Here is a 21,257-nt window from a genome sequence, read left to right on the forward strand (position 1 = left end):
ACCCCACACCTTGAAGGATCTCTGGGCAAAGTCAATGAAAGCAGCGGCATTCTAGTGGATCTACAAATAACCAGTCAAGGCATTCTAGTGGATCTACAAAAGGAATTAAATGTTCTAGAAATTTAAGAAAGAGAGATTTACAGCATGAGATCGATCCTCAAGGAGAGGGAACCATCACCTCAAAGAAACCCTAATCACACATCAGATTGGCATTCCCAAAATTAAAGTGATCACACCTGTCTTCTGTAATTAAATTGTATCTAATCTGGAGATATCAAAAGGGGAAAAAACAACCCAATTTCTAAGAGCTAGTGAATTTGGTGACGGCCTTGGTTCCCTCTGGGACAGCGTGTTTGCCAATTAACCAGGAAGAACAAGTCAAAAAGCGATCCTGATCTCTCAAGAGGTGATGGTAGGTTTATTGTTTTAGCGGGCAAGCCTTGAAGCCTCCTATGCAAGCTTATCGAAGATAATGAAACTGTTTTATGATCCCCATGGCCTTGCTGGAGATACCGATGTAAGGGTGAACCTGCTTCAAGACCTTGAAGATGAACGGTAACAGGGGTGGGATGGAGTGGGTTTATTTCTTATAAGAAATAAGAAAGGGTAAAATTGTCATTTTCTTCCTGTTGAAATAGGCTGCTTACACGATTGGGATAAGCAGTCCTAGTTTGATTAGGATTAGTCCTACTAGTCCTAGCTGACTAGGATTAGTCCTAGTCATGTTAGGAGTAGTACTAGTCAGATTAGATTCTTTTCTTTTATTTTATTTTTATTGTTTTACCCTCAGCCGAGTCCTATTCTAGCATTCCTAGTTGTATTAGGAATTCCTAGTAGGACTAGGACTGAGGTGTTATTATTCCTATTTGTACTTTGATCAGATTTACTTCAATTTATTATAAATAAAGGGGCTTGGGTGATCGATTCTAATCACTCAAGCAGTCATATCAAAGCTGTTTACACTTCCAAAACAAACAGATTTAGCACTCAGGGGTACGGAAGTAATTTTTTGAAACCCCAGAGGTGGTAGACGTAATTCCCTTTAATTTAAGTTGTATTTTAAGTAATTTAGTTAGCTTGGAACACTCTCACATGCATGTGGAATCTTTCCTTTTAAGTTGTGTTTAGTATTAGCAACAAGATTTTGCTTTCCTAGTCAAATTAGGACTGTTCTTAGTTCTCTCTTTAAATAGATTGTAAGAGCCAAGGCTCAGGGACGATTTGATGAATAAAAGTTTAATTCTCTGCAACGGAGTGTTGTGTAATTCAGTAAGAGGGTGTGAGATCCTTGGAGGGCAGTAAGATTCTGTTCCTTGTTGGTAGGAAGCCAGAGTTATCATTTTTTTTTCTTATTCTGTTTTTTTTTTTTTTTCCTGCAATTGAAGTACTGTTTTGAATCATCTATTAATCGATTTTGATGTTATCTATTTAATCTGAGTTTGGGTAGGATTATCACCTGTTCTATTTGCTGGTTACATACTGTTCATGCTGACAATCAAATCACAGCAAGAACCATCTCAGTCAGAGCTGTCGGCTACCCTGTTTTTGAGCCTCTTTTGCTGGAAACGAGATTGGATGTAATGGGAATCTGTCCATCAGATCACTCCCATCTCTTGGGTCATTCAAGGCAAGGTTGTCGAGATCTCGCGAGATCTCCCATCATTCTTGAAATCTCGAGCGAGATTGCTTCAGTCTCAAAGTGCAATATCTCGGCGAGATCTCGCCGAGATCTCGGATCTCAGTTGGATCTCGGTTTCAACCCATTATTTTAACCCACCTACCACTTAAATACCTTACCTAATTGGACAAAACTCGACATATCTCGGCGAGATCTCGGCGAGATCTCGGTAAGATCTCGCGAGATCTCGGATCTGTCCGATCTTGGGTTGACCCAAAGTTGAGGCTTGAGTTGAAAAAAAAATGCACCAACCGGCGAGATCTCGACTCGTCTCGGTTTTCCAAGAGTCGAGTTGGCACCGAGACCCGAGTTTTAGTACCTTGATTCAAGGTCTACCTAAGATAGACCTTAGACCAGGGTTTGGGAAGGATTTGGCTCCCTGATTTGTAGTTATTGATTTCCTCTTCAAATCGGTCCTGTTTTATATCCCAGACCTGAAGTTTTCAAATTACTTTTAATCTAGCCCTTAGATCTGATTCCATCTTTTGAAGTTTGACTTAATCAGCCTTTAATCAAGGTACTAAAACTCGGGTCTCGGTACCAACTCGGCCCTTGGAAAAACCGAGCCGAGTCGATATCTCGCCGAGTTGGTGCATTGTTTTTTCCCGACTCGAAGCCTCAACTTGGTGGGTTTTAGACCTAGTTTGGGTCTGAAACTTGGTATTCAGCCTATTTTAGGCCATTTAAACACAATGGCACTATCAGATTTTGCAAACACAAAGTCCAAATATGAGTTTCAATTCGGACCATAGGTTGGTAGGCGATGAACGTACTAAAATACCCTACTCTACACATAATTTAGTAATAGAAAGCAAGCAAAACATTCAATTAATAGCTAAACAACTTAAATAAGAATTAGAAATGTTACATCAAACTGTTTAACAGTGTTACAACTATCATCACATAAAATGACTTTGAATCAAGTATTCAGTCCCCGCTAGTGTCACATAGTCTTCCCATGACATAGTGTTGCTGTAATGTTGCATATAGTGCTCCACAGCAAGCATATAAGAGTTCTGTTGAGTTAGGTAAGTAAATACATAGTAGATGGGTCATTTCTATGGGTCAACCCGAGATCCGAGATCTCGCCAAGATATGTCGAGTTCTGTCGAGTTAGGTAAGTAAATACATAGTAGAAGGGTCATTTCCATGGGTCAACCCGAGATCTCAACTCAAGATCCGAGATCTCGCCGAGATATTGCACTTTTATGTACCATATGCCATCTCGTCTCGGTTTCTGAGAGCCGACATCTCGCCAAGTCGAGACGAGTTTTAGAACTATGCCTTTAATCAGCCTAGAGTGAGATTCAAGTTGAGAATTGGGGTGATCTGACACTCTGATTTTGATTAATTAGAAATCTCCTATTCTCTGAATTTCTGTTTCAGATTTGCTTAATTTCTAATTACTCTTAATCCGATCATTGAATTGCTGCTGTATTCTGAAGATTACTTACTCTATTTATCTGTGAGTCATTGTTAAAATTTCACCTTCATCTGAGATGTTGAATTTTTGTTGACCTTTGGATTTGGGTTTGCTTGGGATCTTGTAAGGAGGTGCTTAGTCTGAACCTAGGCTTCATCCTACCTGCCCCCCACCAATCATCCTCCAAGATTGCTTTATGTGCCTTACTTTGCGTTAGATTAGGTATTTATTAGCTAGCATAGTTAGAAATCTCGGTCGAAACCACCAAGATTTCGCAAAATATTTCAGTTTCGATAAAGGCCGAAACGGAACTGGGTGCAACTCAATAGATATGCAGAGTGGCGACTGAAATTTTGGCATTTTGGCAAAAAATTTGGTTTCGACTCATTTTCAGCTTGGTTTCAGTACAAAAACAGTACATATAAAAGCACTGTTTGGATTAAAATTAATTGAAATGTTGACACATTACGTGAATTTCGAGTGGTTTCACCCATGGTACAAAATTTCGCGATATATCGTCGAAATTTCGGTAATTTCGACAATACCGAGACGAGATGGGCTTCCGAAATGACAAAAGTTCAAATTTCGTAGAAATACTGTGTATTGAGCAGTATATTTCAGTAAATTTTGATACATTTCGGTATATTTTGGTAAATTTCGTAGAAATACTTTGTGTATTGAGTATTGAACTATTGATTATTATGAAGTTTATGAGTTATGACTTATGCACTTATGACTTTATGAGTTTAAACTTTAAAGTTTAAACTAAAGGCTACATTTGACTTTATTTTTGTTTCATTACTTTGTTTAAATTTCTTATTATGTCTTTTAGTACTTAAACAATATGTATTTAACTATTTTATACATCAGGGTCCGACCGTATATAGTCAATCAAGGGTGCAAACCCAAAAGTCCAAAACACCACTTTGAGTTCATTTTTTTTGCAATATGAAGGTTTAAATGTGTTTATCTAGCTTAAATAAGGATGTACATGAAGTATCAGGCCTTAATATGGCCAAAAACCCATCGAGATAGAGTGCCGAAATATGGCAGAAAAAATACCATATTTCGGCGAAATTTCGGTATATTTCGGATATCTCGATAGGCCCGAGATACTGATATATCGCGAGATATTGAACTATGGTTTCACCTACTAGAGGAAAAACTCTAAAAACCCAGATTTTATATTTTTTGGCCAAATCAACTGTATTTCTTGCTAGAACAAAGTGTTGGGGACTACAATTACAAACTTAAAGGTATATACCCTATTTCCCAAGGTTTCGAGCCTTCTCGGAACTCTATGTGGTATTGACATAGAGGGTTTTTTTTTTTTTTTTTTTTTTTGGATGAATAAAAATTTAAATTACGAAGAAAAAAGAAGGAATATACGGGCCCGAGGGCAAGCACACAAAGAAAGAGAAAAGACAAAGTGTTATCCTAGGCTAAGGAGTAGTCGGCTGTAATAGGGAAATGGGAAGACCCAGGAGACAACAATGAGCATGTACCTTGGGATGTGCCTTACAGGTTTAGGGGACATCAAAGCAAGCTTAAAAGAAACCTCAAAGAAGACGGTGTTCCAAATTTTCTCAAAAGAACAGGAATTTGGGGTCCATCTCCAAAGGTTGCTCCATCCAAATGTGGGAGATAGAAGCACTGAAGGCAAGCTTGCCCACGGTGTCACAAATAGTTTTTCCTCCAAAAGTCATGTCAATCCAGATCCATTACTTCTTCTACCAGGCCAGAAATGACTAAGAACTCTTCCAAATAGAGGCAGCAGAGGGGCAAGAAAAGAAGAGGTGGTCTGTGGCCTCCTAACCGTTCCAACAGAGGCAGCACAATGGGAAGACATGAATGTGGCAGCAGATGAGAAAATCCTGAGTAGGGAGGCAGTTGGAGAGAGCTCTCCAAGTGCTAAAACTATGGCGAGGGCTGTGGCCTTTGAACCATACAATCTTGAACCAAAGTGTGGGAGGCCTTTGTGCCTCACAAGATCCCAAGCAGAATGAGAACTGAAGGTGCTTGTTACAGAGGGGAGCCAAAGAACAATATCTCCTCTACCACGGTGACCAAGGGGGATGAGGGGAGGGATCTCCTAATGTCCAAGAGAGGGGGGGGATAGAGAGGACCAAGTACCCCTGGAGATGATGGAAGCAATCAAGGCTCCCCTGCCAAGTCCGGAGGAGTAAATGTCTCTAGGCCTCAACGCAAGAGAGAGGACCGGAAGGGTGCCACTTGTCAAGCCAAAGAGAGGCGGATAGGCAGTAGACGATCCTGATGCTGATAGCATCAATGGCAAGATGTCTGACCTGAAGAATACTGCGCCAAACCCAAGAAGCATCAGTGAGGGAGCTAACGGACCAGATGGAATCTCTGCGCAGGAGGCCCATATAGACCCATGAGGCCATGAAGTCCAAATACTGTCCTTAGTAACAAGTTTCCAGATTAGCTTGAGGGAACCAGCATGGTGACATCATTGATCCGCCTCAGACCAAGGACCCCTTCGGATTTGGGGAGGCAAATAGAGGACCAGCTTAAGGGGTTGAGAAATCTGGCCGAGTCAACACCTTTCCAAAGAAAGGAGCACATAATGGATTCAGCTGCTTTGATGGTGACCTTGGGGAGCCCAAAAATTCCGCACCAATATATATAAAAAGGTTGGAGCACAGATCTAATAAACTCTAAGCGCCCAGCATACGAGAGAAGTTTAGCTTTCCAGAGCTGCAACCTTCTGCGCAAGAGGTCCAAAATTGGGGAGCAATGGTGGGCAGTGAGGAAGGCGGGAGATAAGGGGAGGCCAAGGTATTTAACCGTGAAGGAACCAATGGAGAAGCCAGTGAGGCGAATCAGAAAGGCTTTGGAGGCATCATGTAAATATTAAATGGTTTTTTTTTTTTTCATTACTAATGAAAATTTTAGTTGGTTTCATTAAATTTTGTATGTTCTAACTTCTAATATTAAATTATGCGTAGAATAGGTTATATTTGAGAAAGTATATAGTAGGGTAGGCGTACAATACCAACCTAATGTACAAAACTAAACTATCATTTTGGATGTGTTTTTTTACAATCTAAAATGTCATATATGTTTAGAACTGCTTAATTAGGGTTTCCCTGAAATTTCAGGCCATAAAATGGCCATTTGACCACCGAAACAGCCAGACGAAACATGCAGAGTTTTGATCGAAACCCGAAATATTTCTGTTTCAAATTTCAACCAGGGTCAAAACCAAAACCTCAAACCTTGTTAGCCAGCTAGAGTTCTGATCTGGGTCTATTTACTTCATTCAGTGTGTTAAAAGTGATTAGGAGTCAAATTGTGAGCCTAAATAGAAAAGATCGTAGAAGTATAGTGAAACAATTTATAGAAGTACAACATAATACAATCAGCCCTTTACAAGAGGACGAACCCAATACACATGAAAGTAACCCTGATCAAAATATCAGCCAAAGAACCCCAACCGTTCCAAAGGAGAACTCTCACAGACCAATCAAAATAGAATAGAATTCCCAAAACAAATCCGAGGTCTAACAACCCCTTTATTGGCTAACTCATCCACAACCTCATTAGTACTTCTAGGCTGCCAGGAGAATTGTACAGTGATTTGAGTAGTTAGCTGATGAATAGGCTTTACTACGTGGGCATAATGCCATGGTTCACTCCACTCATCCGTCATCCATTTCATAACATTTGAAGAATCTCCTTACACTATAGCTTGAGACCACCTTTGCCTAATAACAGATGGCTAATCCATAAGGTGTAAAACTTATCCAATGTCTGTTGGCCAAAAACAAGTGTCCACATGGCTAAAAAAGGGGGACCATCATCAGGTAAATAATTACAACCGCCATATGAACTACACACCACATTAAACCATGTATGCAAACCAAAGCTAGACATTAAAAATGATAATAAGTTAATAACAACATCAAAGAATTAAAAATAGAATGAAAAGAAAATAACCCAACCGCGGGGTTCCAAAACTCTGCTTTTGGGTCACTATGGCTTACTAAAATAATAGAAAACTCAACACATAAGAGTGGCAATTTTATAAATTTTCGGACAGTTTAGGACCACTCTGGGCAAGGAAAAATGACCAGGGATGTAAAAGTAATTAAAATTAAAGAGATGGACGAAATTTGAATTTCAGGAATGAATGGGGTTAAACAGGATTCAAAGGAAGCTGGGAATAGGATTAACACCATTCAGAAAAGGAGAGGTTCATGTGTATTTATGAAGACATAGTCCTTAGTTGCAATTTATGGGAGTGGGTCATCCTCTACCTCTTGATTCCAACATAACCATCAGTAACCGACCTTGGTTTCAGGCAATCAAATTCCCTCAGATTATACCCAAACAACCTGAAATTTCAGGACAAGATTCCCTACTCCCAGACCTCTTAAGAACCCACCACAAAGCTGATATTTCATCACCAGAATCTATGTCTAGAGCTGACTCTGGTTAGAAAACTTGCACACCAAGTTTCAGATCAAACTGGAATGGGATGAAGGACCTGTAGCTCTTTCTTCTTGGGCATGGTTCAAGAAGTCGGCGGTTTCGGTCAAAACCGATTGAAATATTTCAGTTTCAACCTGAACGAGCATGACACAGACCACGACTCACTAGGCATTCAAGACCTGTAGCACTATTATGTTATTTTCAGCATACTTTCAAGTACCAATACAAGCACAGACTTGGGATGAATCAAGAGTTGATAGCTGCAGTGGTGGTGGCCAAGTTGGAGTTGAACGCAGATATCTAGCCTGCCTGCCTGCCTTAGTGAGGTATACTTGTACTTTCTTAAGTTATTACAATCAATGCAATTAGTCCCATTAATACATAGATGTTGACGTATCAATGTATGCAATGGAAGTAGATGAAGACCTTCAGAGATGCAATAGGGACTTTCGGTCGCGCTGCTGCACAGGCCTGTTGGGAAAAGACTGCTCCTGGTAGGTCTATTAACTTAGTTTCTTTATTCAATTCACAATTCATAAAGTATCCAAGTTTTAGCACTTTCCAAGAACTTTTTAATGCAGGTGAATGGTAGGAGCTATATGGAAGAGATGCACCTAACCTAAGGAAGATAGCAATTAAAATGCTCTCCCAGATATGTTCCGCCTCTGGCTGTGAGCAAAACTGGAGTACGTTTTCAATCATCCACTCGAAGAGGTGGAACCGATTGGGTCATAAACATCTTGAGTAGCTGGTGTATATGCACTACAACATGAGCTTGAGGATGGAGCACATACGCTGGGGATGGACAATGACGAAGACCCAATCGAACTCAGCAACATCTTCCAGCTGGAGTCAGATGAGGAGGATCCTCTATACGAGTGGGTGAGGGATAACAGTGTGCCAATGATTGATCAAGCCGGCGGTAGGCCCGACCCTAAGATTTCCAGGAAGATGGGGGGCTGATGTTAGCAAGTTCATGTCTTATAGAGAGGGTTGAGTCTACTCACAGACCTCCCCCCCCCCCCCCCCACCTTTTGAGTCCCATCCTGATGAGGATGATGAGGATATTGACTGGACACAATCCAATAGCCGCATGTGTACACCGTTGCCCTTTGCCCGTGGAGATGAAGGTGGTGATGATGATGGTGATGGACCGGTGGTGGTGGTGGCGATGAAGATAGATATGAGATCCTTCGAGAGGAGCCGGAGCTGAAGCCTATTCACAGGAAGGACTCAGTTTGATCATGCTACCCAGGATGCCGACATGGTGCACATGCCCCCTCATGTGCAAGTTATACCAGAGGTCCGCGCCGTAGGTTCAGACCAGATGAGGAACATAACAGCTTTGACATGGAGATAGATGTTTCTTCCATGTCTGACAAACTTGGAGGCCTCAGTTTGGAGGGTAGTACTGGGTTCAAGCAGCCGGGAAAATGGTGTGCACCATCGTTTCCCACAGACACATCTAGTGTCGCTTATGGTGGGTTAGATCAACATGGCTCATCATCGTCTTCATTTTGCACTACCCATGATGATCAATCACAGGGTGTGGCATCTTTTGTTGATAGCATCTTTCGTTAATAGCATCTTCTCCTTTCCAAGCCCTCAACAACAGCCCTATCAGTCCGGTACAAACATCAATGTTTACTGTGGAGGCACGTTCGCATCATCTTCCCGAATCGGTGATCTATATCTGAGGTTGGGGTACCTAGAGTACGTTGATGATGCAACGTATCAAGTTGTTGTGATGGACTTTGACCATTTCTTCCAACATACCATAGCATGGCCATCTTTTGTGATCGAGTTGGAGGAATGGTTTCGTAGGCAGCACCAATCTTCCTCATCTTTTGAGCCTGCCCGGAACTCTATGTGGTATTGCCATACAATAGGAGACTAGGGGGAAGGGCAGGGAACTTTTGCTCATTTGCACCTTTGGACTTTCACGTGAACTTGTGATTTTTGAAGTCTATGTCAGTGACTGCACACTTCACCCCCAATGTAATAGTCTGACATTTAAGGGTAATTTACACATACCACCCCTGAGGTTTGATGAAAGGATGATTTTACCCCCCAGTTTTGGAAAATTCTGCATACCCCCCTGAGGTTTACAAATGGTAACAAATAAACCCATTCCGTCAGTTTATGACTAACACTGTTAAAACCAAAAGGTAAAGTGACAAAAATGCCCCTTCAAGAAAAAAAAAAAAAAAAAAAACCTGCAACTCATCTTCCCCAAATCGATTTGGGGAAGATAAGTTGCAGGTATTCTTGTAGGGAACACCATGGAACCGATCCTGATTCACTCTCCTTCCTTTCCCTCTTCCATTTGCTTTAGGTTTTAACCCATTTGTATCTGTGTTTCTAGCTTTTGCTTTTAACTCTACGATCAGCTTTATTTCTGTTCAGAATCTAGGGTTTGTTAATTGTTACCGTCTTCAAAACTGCAGTTTAAGTTCAGAGAGTAATAACTAATGGGATTTTATGCTGCTTTGATATGGTTAAAAATTCCGGATTCGTGAGATGGAGTTGTCATTCACGCAAGGCGCTGGAACTACGAACGATGGGGTGGATTTGATCCTGTATCGAGCGCAAATGCGAAACCTCCCGGAGTTGAGTTGTGGGCTGTCTTCGATGTCCCCAAGATCAGGTCGATTCAACCTGGAAAAATCTGACCCACACCTTCTCGGGTCTCTTCTGTGCTTCGATTAACTTCTATGTCTGCACAATTTCCTCCCCATCTCCTTCTTCTCCGCCCTGGTTTCCTCTTCTTCTATTTTTTCTGCTCCACATTTCTTTGCACCACAGCCGACAATGGATTCCAAAGAGCTTGAAAAAAAATGATGGCAGCCAATGGATTCTGATTCTGTGTTGGGTTTGGAAAAATGGGAATAAAAGAAAAGAAATAGGGATCCGATGGTTACTGGGAGGGAAAATGGAAAAGGAAATCAAAGACATGATGGGATCAGAAATGATAAATTAGTTGAGGATGGGTGTGGTCATGGCTGGAATTCAGATTGGGGTTTTGTTTAGACAAGGATGTGGGTTAGATTAGAAGTGAAAAGAAATGGAGAGGAGAATCGGTGATGGTGGGATGAGGGTTTTTAGAATGAAAATGATAAAAAAAATAAAGAGAAAAGAATAGGGATGAAAGGAGAAATAGGGGTTAGTGGAGATGATGGCGGTTTTAGCAGAGATGGGTTTTGAGAGAGGGTCGGTGATGGGGTTTCGGAAATGGAAGATGTATTTGCATTTGGGCTTGGAATCATCTACTGCTTATGCTTCTCCACATTGGAGCTTTCGACCATTCTCGGGTACCCTTAGATATGGTGCTCTGCCACGGGAGGTTGTTTTTACTAAGAACCTAACTCCCTGGTTGAAGTTGCTCCCTTGTTGAGATAAAGCTGGGCTTGCTGTTCTAATGGACAGACCTTCTATCTATAGCCTGCAACTCATCTTTCCCAATCGATTTGGGGAAGATGAGTTGCAGGTTTTTGTTTTTTTTTTGAAGGGGCATTTTTGTCACTTTACCTTTCGATTTTAACAGTGTGAGTCATAAACTGACGGAATGGGTTTATTTGTTACCATTTGTAAACCTCAGGGGGGTATGCAGAATTTTCCAAAACTGGGGGTTAAAATCATCCTTTCGTCAAACCTCAGGGGTGGTGGTGTGTAAATTACCCGACATTTAATTATAATAAATGATTTTCTCCATTTGTCACTTGCAATTGCATAGTTTAATTGGTTTCTTTATATTTGGCATGTTATATTACTAAATCATGTGTAACATAGGCTATCTTTGAGAAATATACAAGCAAGGTATGATGTACACTACCAACCTAGGGTACGAAACCAAAGTAACAACTTGAGTGTGTTTTTCAACAATCTAAAGGTTCCACTATATTTAGGGATGTTTAATTAGGGTCTCTGCCAAGTTTGAGCTCAAAATATGGCTTTTGAACGCTGAAATGGTCATACAAATCCACCGACCGACCCCGGCAGAATTTTGACTAAAAGTTGGTCGAGTGCCGAAATAATTCGATTTCAACCAGGGTCAAAACCGACTTCTTGAACCTTGTTCTCAGACCAGCAGTACAGCTAACAGGAAAAACCAGTATAACAGGGTATGGAAACCAACAATAAAAGAGGGAAAGTACTGGAAGAAGAAAGTGGGAGGAGTAAGGAGAGAACATACTTGGAAGAGATGAACCCAGATCTGGATCGAAAGGGGGGAGTGAGAGAGAAGAAGAGTAGCAGTCGAACCAAACTCTGATTCTTACAGCAGCTACCGTAAACTCAAATAAATTCTTTCAATTCCAATCTCCTATCTCCATCATTGCTTACATGTTTTAGGGAAAGAAAACAGCATCCTATTCATACTCTAAACAGGAAGAAGAGTTTGAAACAAACTCAACACCATGATTGCTAAACAGAATTGAAATACTAATTTTCAACTTACAAAAATAGCCCAACAAACTTTATAAAAAAAATGGGTAAGTTACACCTGAGGTACCCAATGTTTGAAAAAACTAGTTTGTGGTACCTGTGAAAAACTATGTTTGTGGTTCCTCATCAACCAATTCTTTTCCAAGCTGGAAATATTTCCAATTTTACCCATGTCTGGCTCTCTCACCCCCCAACCCCTCCCCTTCCAACCACCCGGACCCCACTGCCCTATGCAATCCACATTTCCTGCCCCACCCCCTGGTCCACCCCTTGACCTGCAACTCCCAGTCCAGAACCCCTGCTGCAAACCCCACCCCCGCCCCCACCCTCTCGCCTCCCCTGAATCTCCCTCCCCTTCCTTCTAAGTTGCCATACCTGTTAAAAATTTCAGGTGATGTGGTAAAGAAGCCAAGGAGAATGACAATGGATACATATGGGGTAATGTTATTGTCAAACTTGCTGAAGCATATGGATCTTGCTGGGGTGTCGAAAGGGCTGTCCAGATTGCTAATGAAACTAGGAAGCAGTTCCCTGAGGAGAAGATCTGGGTTACCAATGAGATTATTCACAACCCAACTGTTATTAAGGCTGGTTGAGCTCTGTTCATGATTGATAACTTCTTGGAGTCCCGATTCATGTTTTGTTGGATATCTTCCACTTAATATATTTCTGTACAGTATACCTGGAAATACAAAGGAGCATGGATGTTAAATGTTCCTACCTCATCAATTTATTTCTACTGATATTTTAAGGCTTTTGGAAATTGAAGCGAACAAAAGTCCGAACTGGGACATTTGAGAAGAACCATATCGGCGGTAGGATACAATAAATATGGCACAATCAGAGTGCTACCAGATTGCTTTACAATAACAAGAACTCACGCTAGAGGAGGGGGTGGGGGCGTGGGGATACAAAGAGGGAGGAAGGGGGGAGGGAGACTCAGGGGTGGGGGCGCGAGGAAGAGGAGCGGGTGGTGGAGGAAGTTGCAGACAAGGGGTCGGGATGGGGTTTGCAGAAGGGGGTTGGAGACTTGGAGTGGGAGTTGGAGTTGCAGGTCAAGAGATGGACGGGGTTGGGATGGGGGATTTCTTCTTCGCTTCTTCCTCTTGATTTCTTCTTCGTTCTTTCCTCTTGATTTTGATTCTTCTTTCCTCTTGATTTCTTCTTGATTTTGAAACTGAGAAACAATAAAAATAAAATGCTGATACATCTATTAACACATTAAAATAGAAAAAAATAAAACGTGGTGTGGGGCGGGAGTTGGAGGTTGGAGGGGCGGGGGGGGTTGCAAAGGGCAGTGGGGACGGCTGGTAGGGAGGGGAGGGATTGGAGATGAGAATATGGAAGTGGGGGTGAGATAACTGGCCATGGGTAAAATTGAAAATATTTTCAGCTTGGAAAAGAATACCCAAACAGAGTTTTCCAAAAATGAGGTACCACAAACGTAGCTTTTTCAAACATTAGGATAATTTAGTGCCCCCACCCCTCAAAAAAATCCTATTTGCCCCTATTTGACATAATTGCATCAGAAAATAAATACAAGAAAATTGAATTTATTGTTTCACTAGTGGGGAACAACAGTTTATATCTGTTGTAATATGGGGTTTCAAGGGAAAATTTGACATAGGGGTAATTTTGTCCTTATACCTATTCTAGAATGTTCCTTCTCTTATTATAAATAAAGAATGGCCGTAGTCACTCTGACTCAAGCCAGTATTCACGGAATTCAACATGGCATTACAGCCAAAAATATCTGGAAAATGGGCAATGAATTTTTCCCTCTCTCTCTCTCTCTCTCTCTCTCTCTCTCTCTCACCACCGCCAACCACCACTCACTTCCGCCAGCCTTCCACCACCACCACCACTCTTCCGCCAACCTTCCGCTGACCTCCGCCAGCTCCTCCAGGTCTTCCGCTAGCCTTTCCGCCCCCTTCCAGCCTCCCGCGACCCCTCTCGACCTCTATTTCCTTCTCGCGGGAGCCCTCTCCAACCTTACAGCCTTCTCTTTCACACCCTTGGTGGTGAGTTGACTCCCACCAAGGGCCTTTTTTGGAGGATTTATTTTATGTTCCTGTGAATTTTTTTTCTTACCAGCCAGCATGCCTGACGTTTCGGAGATCACTTCTACTTCCTCTGGCCCTGATGGTTCGTCGGAACTTGACTTTCTTCCATTTCCGATGAACCCTATCAAATTAAATGGCAGCAACTATCTCTTGTGGTCTCGTTCTTGCTTGTTCGCAATTGGTTCCCGTGGTCTCTCTGGCTACATCATGGGCACTACTGTCAGGCCTACAGAGGCTGGTCCTGCACAGGATCGATGGATGAATTTTAATTTCTTGGCCATGTCCTATCTGGTTAATTCCATAGACCAAGAAATTGGCGGGCGTTACCTTCTCCTTGATACGGCTGCCAAGATATGGAAGGCAGCCTAGGACACCTATTCTCAGGTCGGGAATGCTGACCAGTGCTATGAGCTCTGTCAGAAGATCCACTCTACCAAGCAGTTGGAGTTGTCCCTTTCTCAATATTATAATAAAATGTGCATTGTGGCAGCAGTTGGATTTTTTGGGCACCTTCACTGCAACCTGTGATGTTGATGCAAAAGCTTTTCGGAAGTGGGAAGATCGTTTGCGTGCCTTTGATTTTTTGGCTGGCCTCAATATTGAGTTTGATCAAATCCGGTCAATATTCTGAATCGTGATCCTCTACCAACTCTTGAGCAAGCCTATGCGATTCTTTCGGCTGAAGACAGTAGGCGTACAACCATGGTTACTCCTGTTACTCAGGAATGATTGGCCCTTATTTTTGGTTCTCAATCTTCTTCCTATGGGAACTCTTCTCGTACTGTTGTTGGTGATCGGACATCAGGTGATCCCCCCTATTAAATGTGATCACTGTGGGAAGGAATGGCACACCAAGGACCGATGTTGGAAGCTTCATGGTCATCCTGCGGATACTCATGGGCGTGGGAAGGGTGGTTCCAATCGGCCCAGCAATACCCGTGCCCATCAAGCCTCTATTGAAGAGCAGCCCGAACAATCTCTTTCCCAAGTTGTAGTTGAACTACAAAATCTCTGAGATATGATGACTCGATTAGACACGTCTTTTTCGGCATCTGTGTCTCCTTCATTGGCTGCTTCGGCTATTTTTCTGCCTTCCAATCACACTATCACTTCTTCCACAGGTATTTCCATTTGGTGGGAATTGCACCTCAGTCATACCCGATTCTTGGGTCATTGATTCAGGGGCAACCGACCATATGACAGGTTCTTCCTCTCTCTTTTTCAAATATTCCCCTTTATCTAGTCATAATAAGGTTTGTGTTGCTGATGAGTCTCTTTCTCCAATCTCGGGAAAGGGATCCGTGTAGTGCACTTCCTCTCTTTGCCTTTCATCTGTGTTACATGTCCCTAAATTCTCTACTAATTTGCTTTCCATTAGTAGCTTAACCAGGGATTTAAACTGTAAAGTGACATTTTTTCTGAACCATTGTTTGTTCCAGGACTTGGAAACGGGCAGTACGATTGCATGTGGTAAGGTGGTTGGTGGTTTGTACGTGCTTGATAGTTCACCGGCAGCTTTGACATCCCAGCCTGCGTCATCTGATTCTGATTCTGCATTGTTTGAGTTGAATAATTGGCATCGTTGTTTGCGCCATCCTCCATTTGGTGTTTTATCTGTTCTATTTCTTAGTTTATTGAAACGTTGTAATCTGACTAATTTTTCTTGTGATGCTTGCACTTTGGCAAAGCAAACAAGAAGTGTTTATCCTATTTCTGATAATAGAAGTATGAATCCATTTAGTTTGATACATTCTGATGTGTGGGCCCCTGCCCGATGTATGTCTACTTCTGGGTTTCGATGGTTTATCACCTTTATTGACTGTTACAATACCTGATGCATGGTAAGAGTGATGTCTTCCCTTGTTTCACCTTGTTTCATAAAATGGTCCAGACCCAATTCGATGCCATGGTGAAGATTCTACGGTCAGACAACGGCAAAGAGTATATGGATGGTGCCTTTTGCTCCTATTTGGATTCCCATGGAATTATTCATCAAACTTCTTGTGTGGATACTCCTGCTCAAAAAGGAGTTGTTGAACGCAAGAATCGGCATTTGTTGGAGGTGGCTCGATCCCTTATGTTTGCTATGGTTGTTCCTCCTCGTTTCTAGGGCATTGCGGTACTTACAGCTACTTATCTTACTAATCAACTTCCTTCCCGAGTCTTAAGTAGTCGTTGCCCATTGGATATTCTATTGGGATCCTCAACATTTGTTGTGCCTCCCAAAGTTTTTGGTTGTGTGGTGTTTGCTCGAAACCATCATGTTCACGGGGAGTTTGACCCAAAAGGGCTCCGGTGTGTTTTTCTCGGCTACCGGGCTACCTAGAAGGGGTACAAATGCTATCATCCTCCAACCAGAAAATTATTTGTCACTATGGATGTGATGTTTAGGGAATCTGAAGCTTACTTTACACCGCCGGTCCCTCTCCAGGAGGAGATTCTAAGTGATGAAGAGGTCTCGCTAATTACCCCTCTGGATGTTAATGTACCGACTATAGAGGATACTTTTGTTGAATTGGAGGATGGGATCACCAGTCAAGAACAAGAACAAGGACAGAATGGGCAGCCTATAATTAAGAGGGAGTCTGGAGAATCAAAAGAATTAAAGACCTTTTCTCATGTAACATACTTCCCTCCTCGTAGAACTTGGCACAAAGACACCACCACCACTGATTCTACACAATCGGTTCTTGCTCCAAGTCCCACTCCTAGTCATCTTCCTGGTAAGCTTCCACCTGATCCTAGCATTGATTTACCCATTGTTGTTCGGACACCAAAGCTGAGTTGGACACAACACCCAATTTCCAATTTTGTGTCATACAATCCTCTAACTCCTTCATTCCATGCCTTTGTGTCATCATTATCCTCTGTTCCTATCCCTAACAATTGGTAGGAAGCAATAGCTGAACAGAAGTGGAAAGATGCGATGAAAGAAGAGATGCATGCCCTTGAGAAAAATCAGACCTGGGATTTGGTGATTCCTCCACCAAGAAAGAAACCCGTTGGCTGCAAGTGGGTCTTTGTTGTGAAGTACAAATCAGACGGCTCGGTAGAGAGATATAAAGCAAGATTAGTTGCTAAAGGGTTTACCCAAACCCAGGGAATCGACTACCAAGAGACCTTTGCTCCTGTGGCAAAGATGAATATGGTGAGAGTCATCATTTCTTGTGTTGTGAATCAAGGTTGGGATCTCCAACAACTTGATGTGAAAAATGACTTCTTGCATGGAGACTTGGAAGAGGATGTTTACATGGACATATCTCCTAGTTTTGCTACCCCAGAGGCTCAGGGCAAGGTAGCAAGTTGAAGAAAGCCTTGTACAGCCTACAGTAGTCACCAAGGGCTTGGTTTGGTCGCTTCCATAAAGCCATGGTTGCGTACGGGTATAAACAAAGCAATGTTGATCACACCCTGTTTGTTAAAAGGTAGGGACAGCATGTGGCAATTTTGATAGTGTATGTTGAAGACATAGTGATCACGGGCAGCGATGCACAAGAAATTCAAAAGTTGAAGACTTATCTAGGCACCGAATTTGAAGACAACGATTTGGGAAGGCTAAGGTATTTTTTGGGGATTGAGGTGGCCTATTCAGCCAAAGGCATATCTCTTTCTCAGAGAAAATATACCTTTGACCTATTGAGTGAGACAGGAATGATTGGTTGCAAACCAGCAAATACTCATCTTGAACCCAACACACACTTGAAGAGTAAGGAAGGTGACCCTGTGGACAAGGATAGTTATCAGAGATTGGTTGGCCATTTGATATATCTCTGACATACCCGACCAGACATCGCATTTGTTGTGAGTGTCGTGAGTCAATTTATACATGATCCTCAGTCCTCTCACTTAGAGGCATCATACAGAATACTGGGGTACTTGAAGTCAGCCCCTGGACGTAGTCATCTCCAGATAGAGGCCTACACTGAGGCAGATTGAGCAGGCAGTCCTGATGATAGAAAGTCAACATCTGGATATTGCACCTTTGTTGGAGGAAATTTAACTACGTGGAGAAACAAGAAACAGGTTGTAGTGGCTCGATCTAGTGCTGAAGCTGAGTTTAGAGCTATAGCACGAGGCATTTGGGTATGAGTGTTGATCTTCAAGATGAAGTCCCTTGGTGTATGTTATTCGCTCATGATATTGTTTTGATAGATGAGACAATGGAAGGGATTAATGCAAAGCTAGAACTATGGAGATCAAACTTGGAATCAAGAGGTTTTAAGTTAAGCAGAATAAAGACAGAATATATGATGTGTAACTTCAGGCAAACCAGGAGAGATGATGAAGTGGTGAAACTTGAGGAGAGAGAGCTACCACAAAGTGAATGCTTTAAATACCTAGGGTCAACCTTTAACAAAGAAGGTGATATAGAAGATGATGTTTCCCATAGAATTAAAGTAGGATAGTTGAAATGGAGAGGAGCATCAAGAGTTTTATGTGACAAACGTATGCCTATTAAGCTTAAGGGGAAATTCTACAGGACAGTAATAAGACCAGCGATGATTTATGGGGCGGAATGTTGGGCAGTTAAGAAGAGTCATATAGATAAGATGAGTGTAGCGGAGATGAGGATGCTAAGGAGGATGTGCGGCAAGACCAGGAGAGATAGAGTAAGGAATGTTTGTATTAGAACCGAATTGGGAGTTGCACCAATCCAAGACAAACTTCGGGAGAGCCGCTTGAGATGGTTTGGTCATGTACAAAGGAGACCCACGGATGCACCAATAAGAAAGAATGACCAGATTCAATTGGAAGGAACTAAAAGAGGTAGGGGCAGACCTAAAATGACTATTGGAGAAGTGGTAAGAAAGGATATGCATATGGTAGGGCTAGATCCTAGTATGACCGCGGATAAAGTTGTTGGGAGGTCAAGGACCCGTGTAGCCGATCCCGCGTAATGGGATGCTGCTTTGACTAATGCTTAAACCAACCCCACCCCCCCACTTTTTTTTTCTTTTTTTTCTTTTTTTTTTGGCCCTTTCGGATCCATGTAGCCGACCCCATTTAGTTGGGATAAGGTTATGGTTGTTGTTGTTGTTGATCTTCCTATGCGACTCTACTGTGACAGCAAATCTGCAATCAGTATTGCCCACAACCCAGTCCAACATGAGCGTACCAAACATGTTGAGATTGACCGACATTTTATCAAGGAGAAATTGGAGCAAGGAATAATTTGCATTCCATTCATTCAGTCTTGCAAGCAGCTGGCTGATATTCTCACCAAAGGTCTTAGTAGTAAATTATTTTGTCCTATAATTAGCAAGTTGGGCATGTTTGACATGTATGCACCAACTTGAGGGGGAGTGTTGTAATATGGGGTTTCAAGGGTAAAATTGTCATAAGGGTAATTTTGTCCTTGTGCCTATTCTAGAATGTTCATTCTCTTATTATAAATAAAGAATAGTTGATGTCACTCTGACTCAAGCCAGTATTCACGGAATTCAACAATATCATTTAGGCACATGAAGATATCTATGTCAAGACACTCACCGAGGGATGTGAAGTCATAAAAGTTGCCTCTGTCAAAATATAGCTCTGCAAGAAGAGAAATTTCAGATCTCACAACATAGCTATAATGAAATAAATAAATAAATCAAAATCCAAGAAAAGCTGATAAAATTTCTCCCTTTTCTTATAATCAATAACCAAACATGTCCACTAACTCATCCTATGTTCACTCAAAAGAATTTTGATATTCAAATTCCCAAAAACTATTATGAAATGAACAATTAAGATACCTACAAAATCTTCCCACTGTCTGCTTCCCAAACACCCAGACAGCTAAGGAAGATTTCCACAGGACTGCTCCTCCTAGCCCTTCCATTCCAATTGAACCACTGATAATGGATAAATCATCTCCCCAATCTCTCACAAGGAAAGCAATTCTTCTAACACCATCCTCTTATCCCTTCTCACCACACCACTACCACTCTCCATGGCTACATCCATATTAGCATGATCCATATCAACACGAACATCGACCATTCAATCCTCTCTTCTCCGCAACTATTGGTTCAGCACTCTTTTTCCATTTTTCATCCTACATCCTCCTTGGATCCTATCCTTGATTATTTCCATTAAGTATACATAAAAACTGCACACCCAGAAACAAATAAAATCCCTTAAAAGGATCCTCCCCTTTACAACACTGTCTACTATTCTGATTTCCAAACACAACTGTAGAGGTCTTGGCACAATCTGAGGCAAGGGCCTCCCCTTTCCTTTCTGAACTTCACTCTTAGGGTTTTCGCTTCCATTAGAATCCTGTCATGTATCTGTTTACATTACAAATATGTTCAATTAAAGTTGTTCCAACAATTCAAATGGTTCTTGCTGATTGCACAATAACTTTTAAGTGTATATAGTTGACAATCTTAGCATACTCTATAATATTGATGTGAGTTTGCAAACAAAAAATCCAAGTTCTCCAAAACTTTCTAGAGTTCTCACCAGTGTTCCACAGAACAGCAGAAAGCTGTTAGAGACACCATCTGGGATGCCCTAAACACCCTGCAATCTGGCTGGTCATCCCCCAAAATTGGTGGATTTGGTGCATCCTTTGTTTAAAAGAAGAATTTTCAATAAACTGTCCAATCCTAATGTCCATCTCCAGGCGACTCAATAATCGGGTGATCCTCCTGCCACCATTTCACTGTTTGACTGAGGGTATCCCAAGAAGGGGGTGATTTGGGTTTCTAAAAATTCAAAGCAGTTTGAAGCTAGAGTTCAAAACTTTTTCTGAAAATTAAAGGCGGAAGCTATAGAGAATTGAAATCATACCCACACTCATCCATCTCAACATCCTCATCTCAGCTACACCAAGTTTATCTATATGATGTTTCTTTACTGCTCAACATTCAGCTCCATACATCATTACTGGTCGTATGACTGTCCTATAAAATTTTCCTTTCATCTTCACCCTGACATGATGGATGGAAAATGGAGACACAGATATATGCATGGTGACCATTTACATCTATTTATTAAATACCGCCCTGAAACGATTGGAATGCCATTTGGAACAATGAGATGTTAAACAGCAGCCATGACCATTTTGGGATCATTCTGTTTTTAGCACTAGTTCTCTATCAGTTCCAGTGGTTCCCACAGATGTTGCCTTTTCTTACAGAAAAAATTATTTTGCCCAGGACCAACATTTTGAAGTTAGGGAAGAACAAAAGGCAATATATTATAC

At 41.7% G+C, this 21,257-nt stretch overlaps 1 protein-coding gene and 1 long non-coding RNA gene across 2 annotated transcripts in view; one reads left to right on the forward strand and one right to left on the reverse strand.

The window, feature by feature from the left end:
* Window positions 1-21,257, reverse strand: part of LOC122646368 (vacuolar protein sorting-associated protein 26A) — a 51,323-nt gene that overhangs the window by 16,264 nt on the left and 13,802 nt on the right. The window contains exon 5 of the mRNA XM_043839915.1: window positions 19,553-19,597. Coding sequence (XP_043695850.1) covers window positions 19,553-19,597 — 45 coding nt within the window. The remainder of the gene's footprint in view (window positions 1-19,552; window positions 19,598-21,257) is intronic.
* Window positions 841-18,801, forward strand: LOC122646369. The gene is made up of 3 exons (XR_006330605.1): window positions 841-852; window positions 11,214-11,218; window positions 18,707-18,801. It is a non-coding gene; the product is annotated as an uncharacterized LOC122646369 (long non-coding RNA).

Source organism: Telopea speciosissima, chromosome 11 (genome assembly GCF_018873765.1).
Source record: "Telopea speciosissima isolate NSW1024214 ecotype Mountain lineage chromosome 11, Tspe_v1, whole genome shotgun sequence".
Classification (NCBI taxonomy): domain Eukaryota; kingdom Viridiplantae; phylum Streptophyta; class Magnoliopsida; order Proteales; family Proteaceae; genus Telopea; species Telopea speciosissima.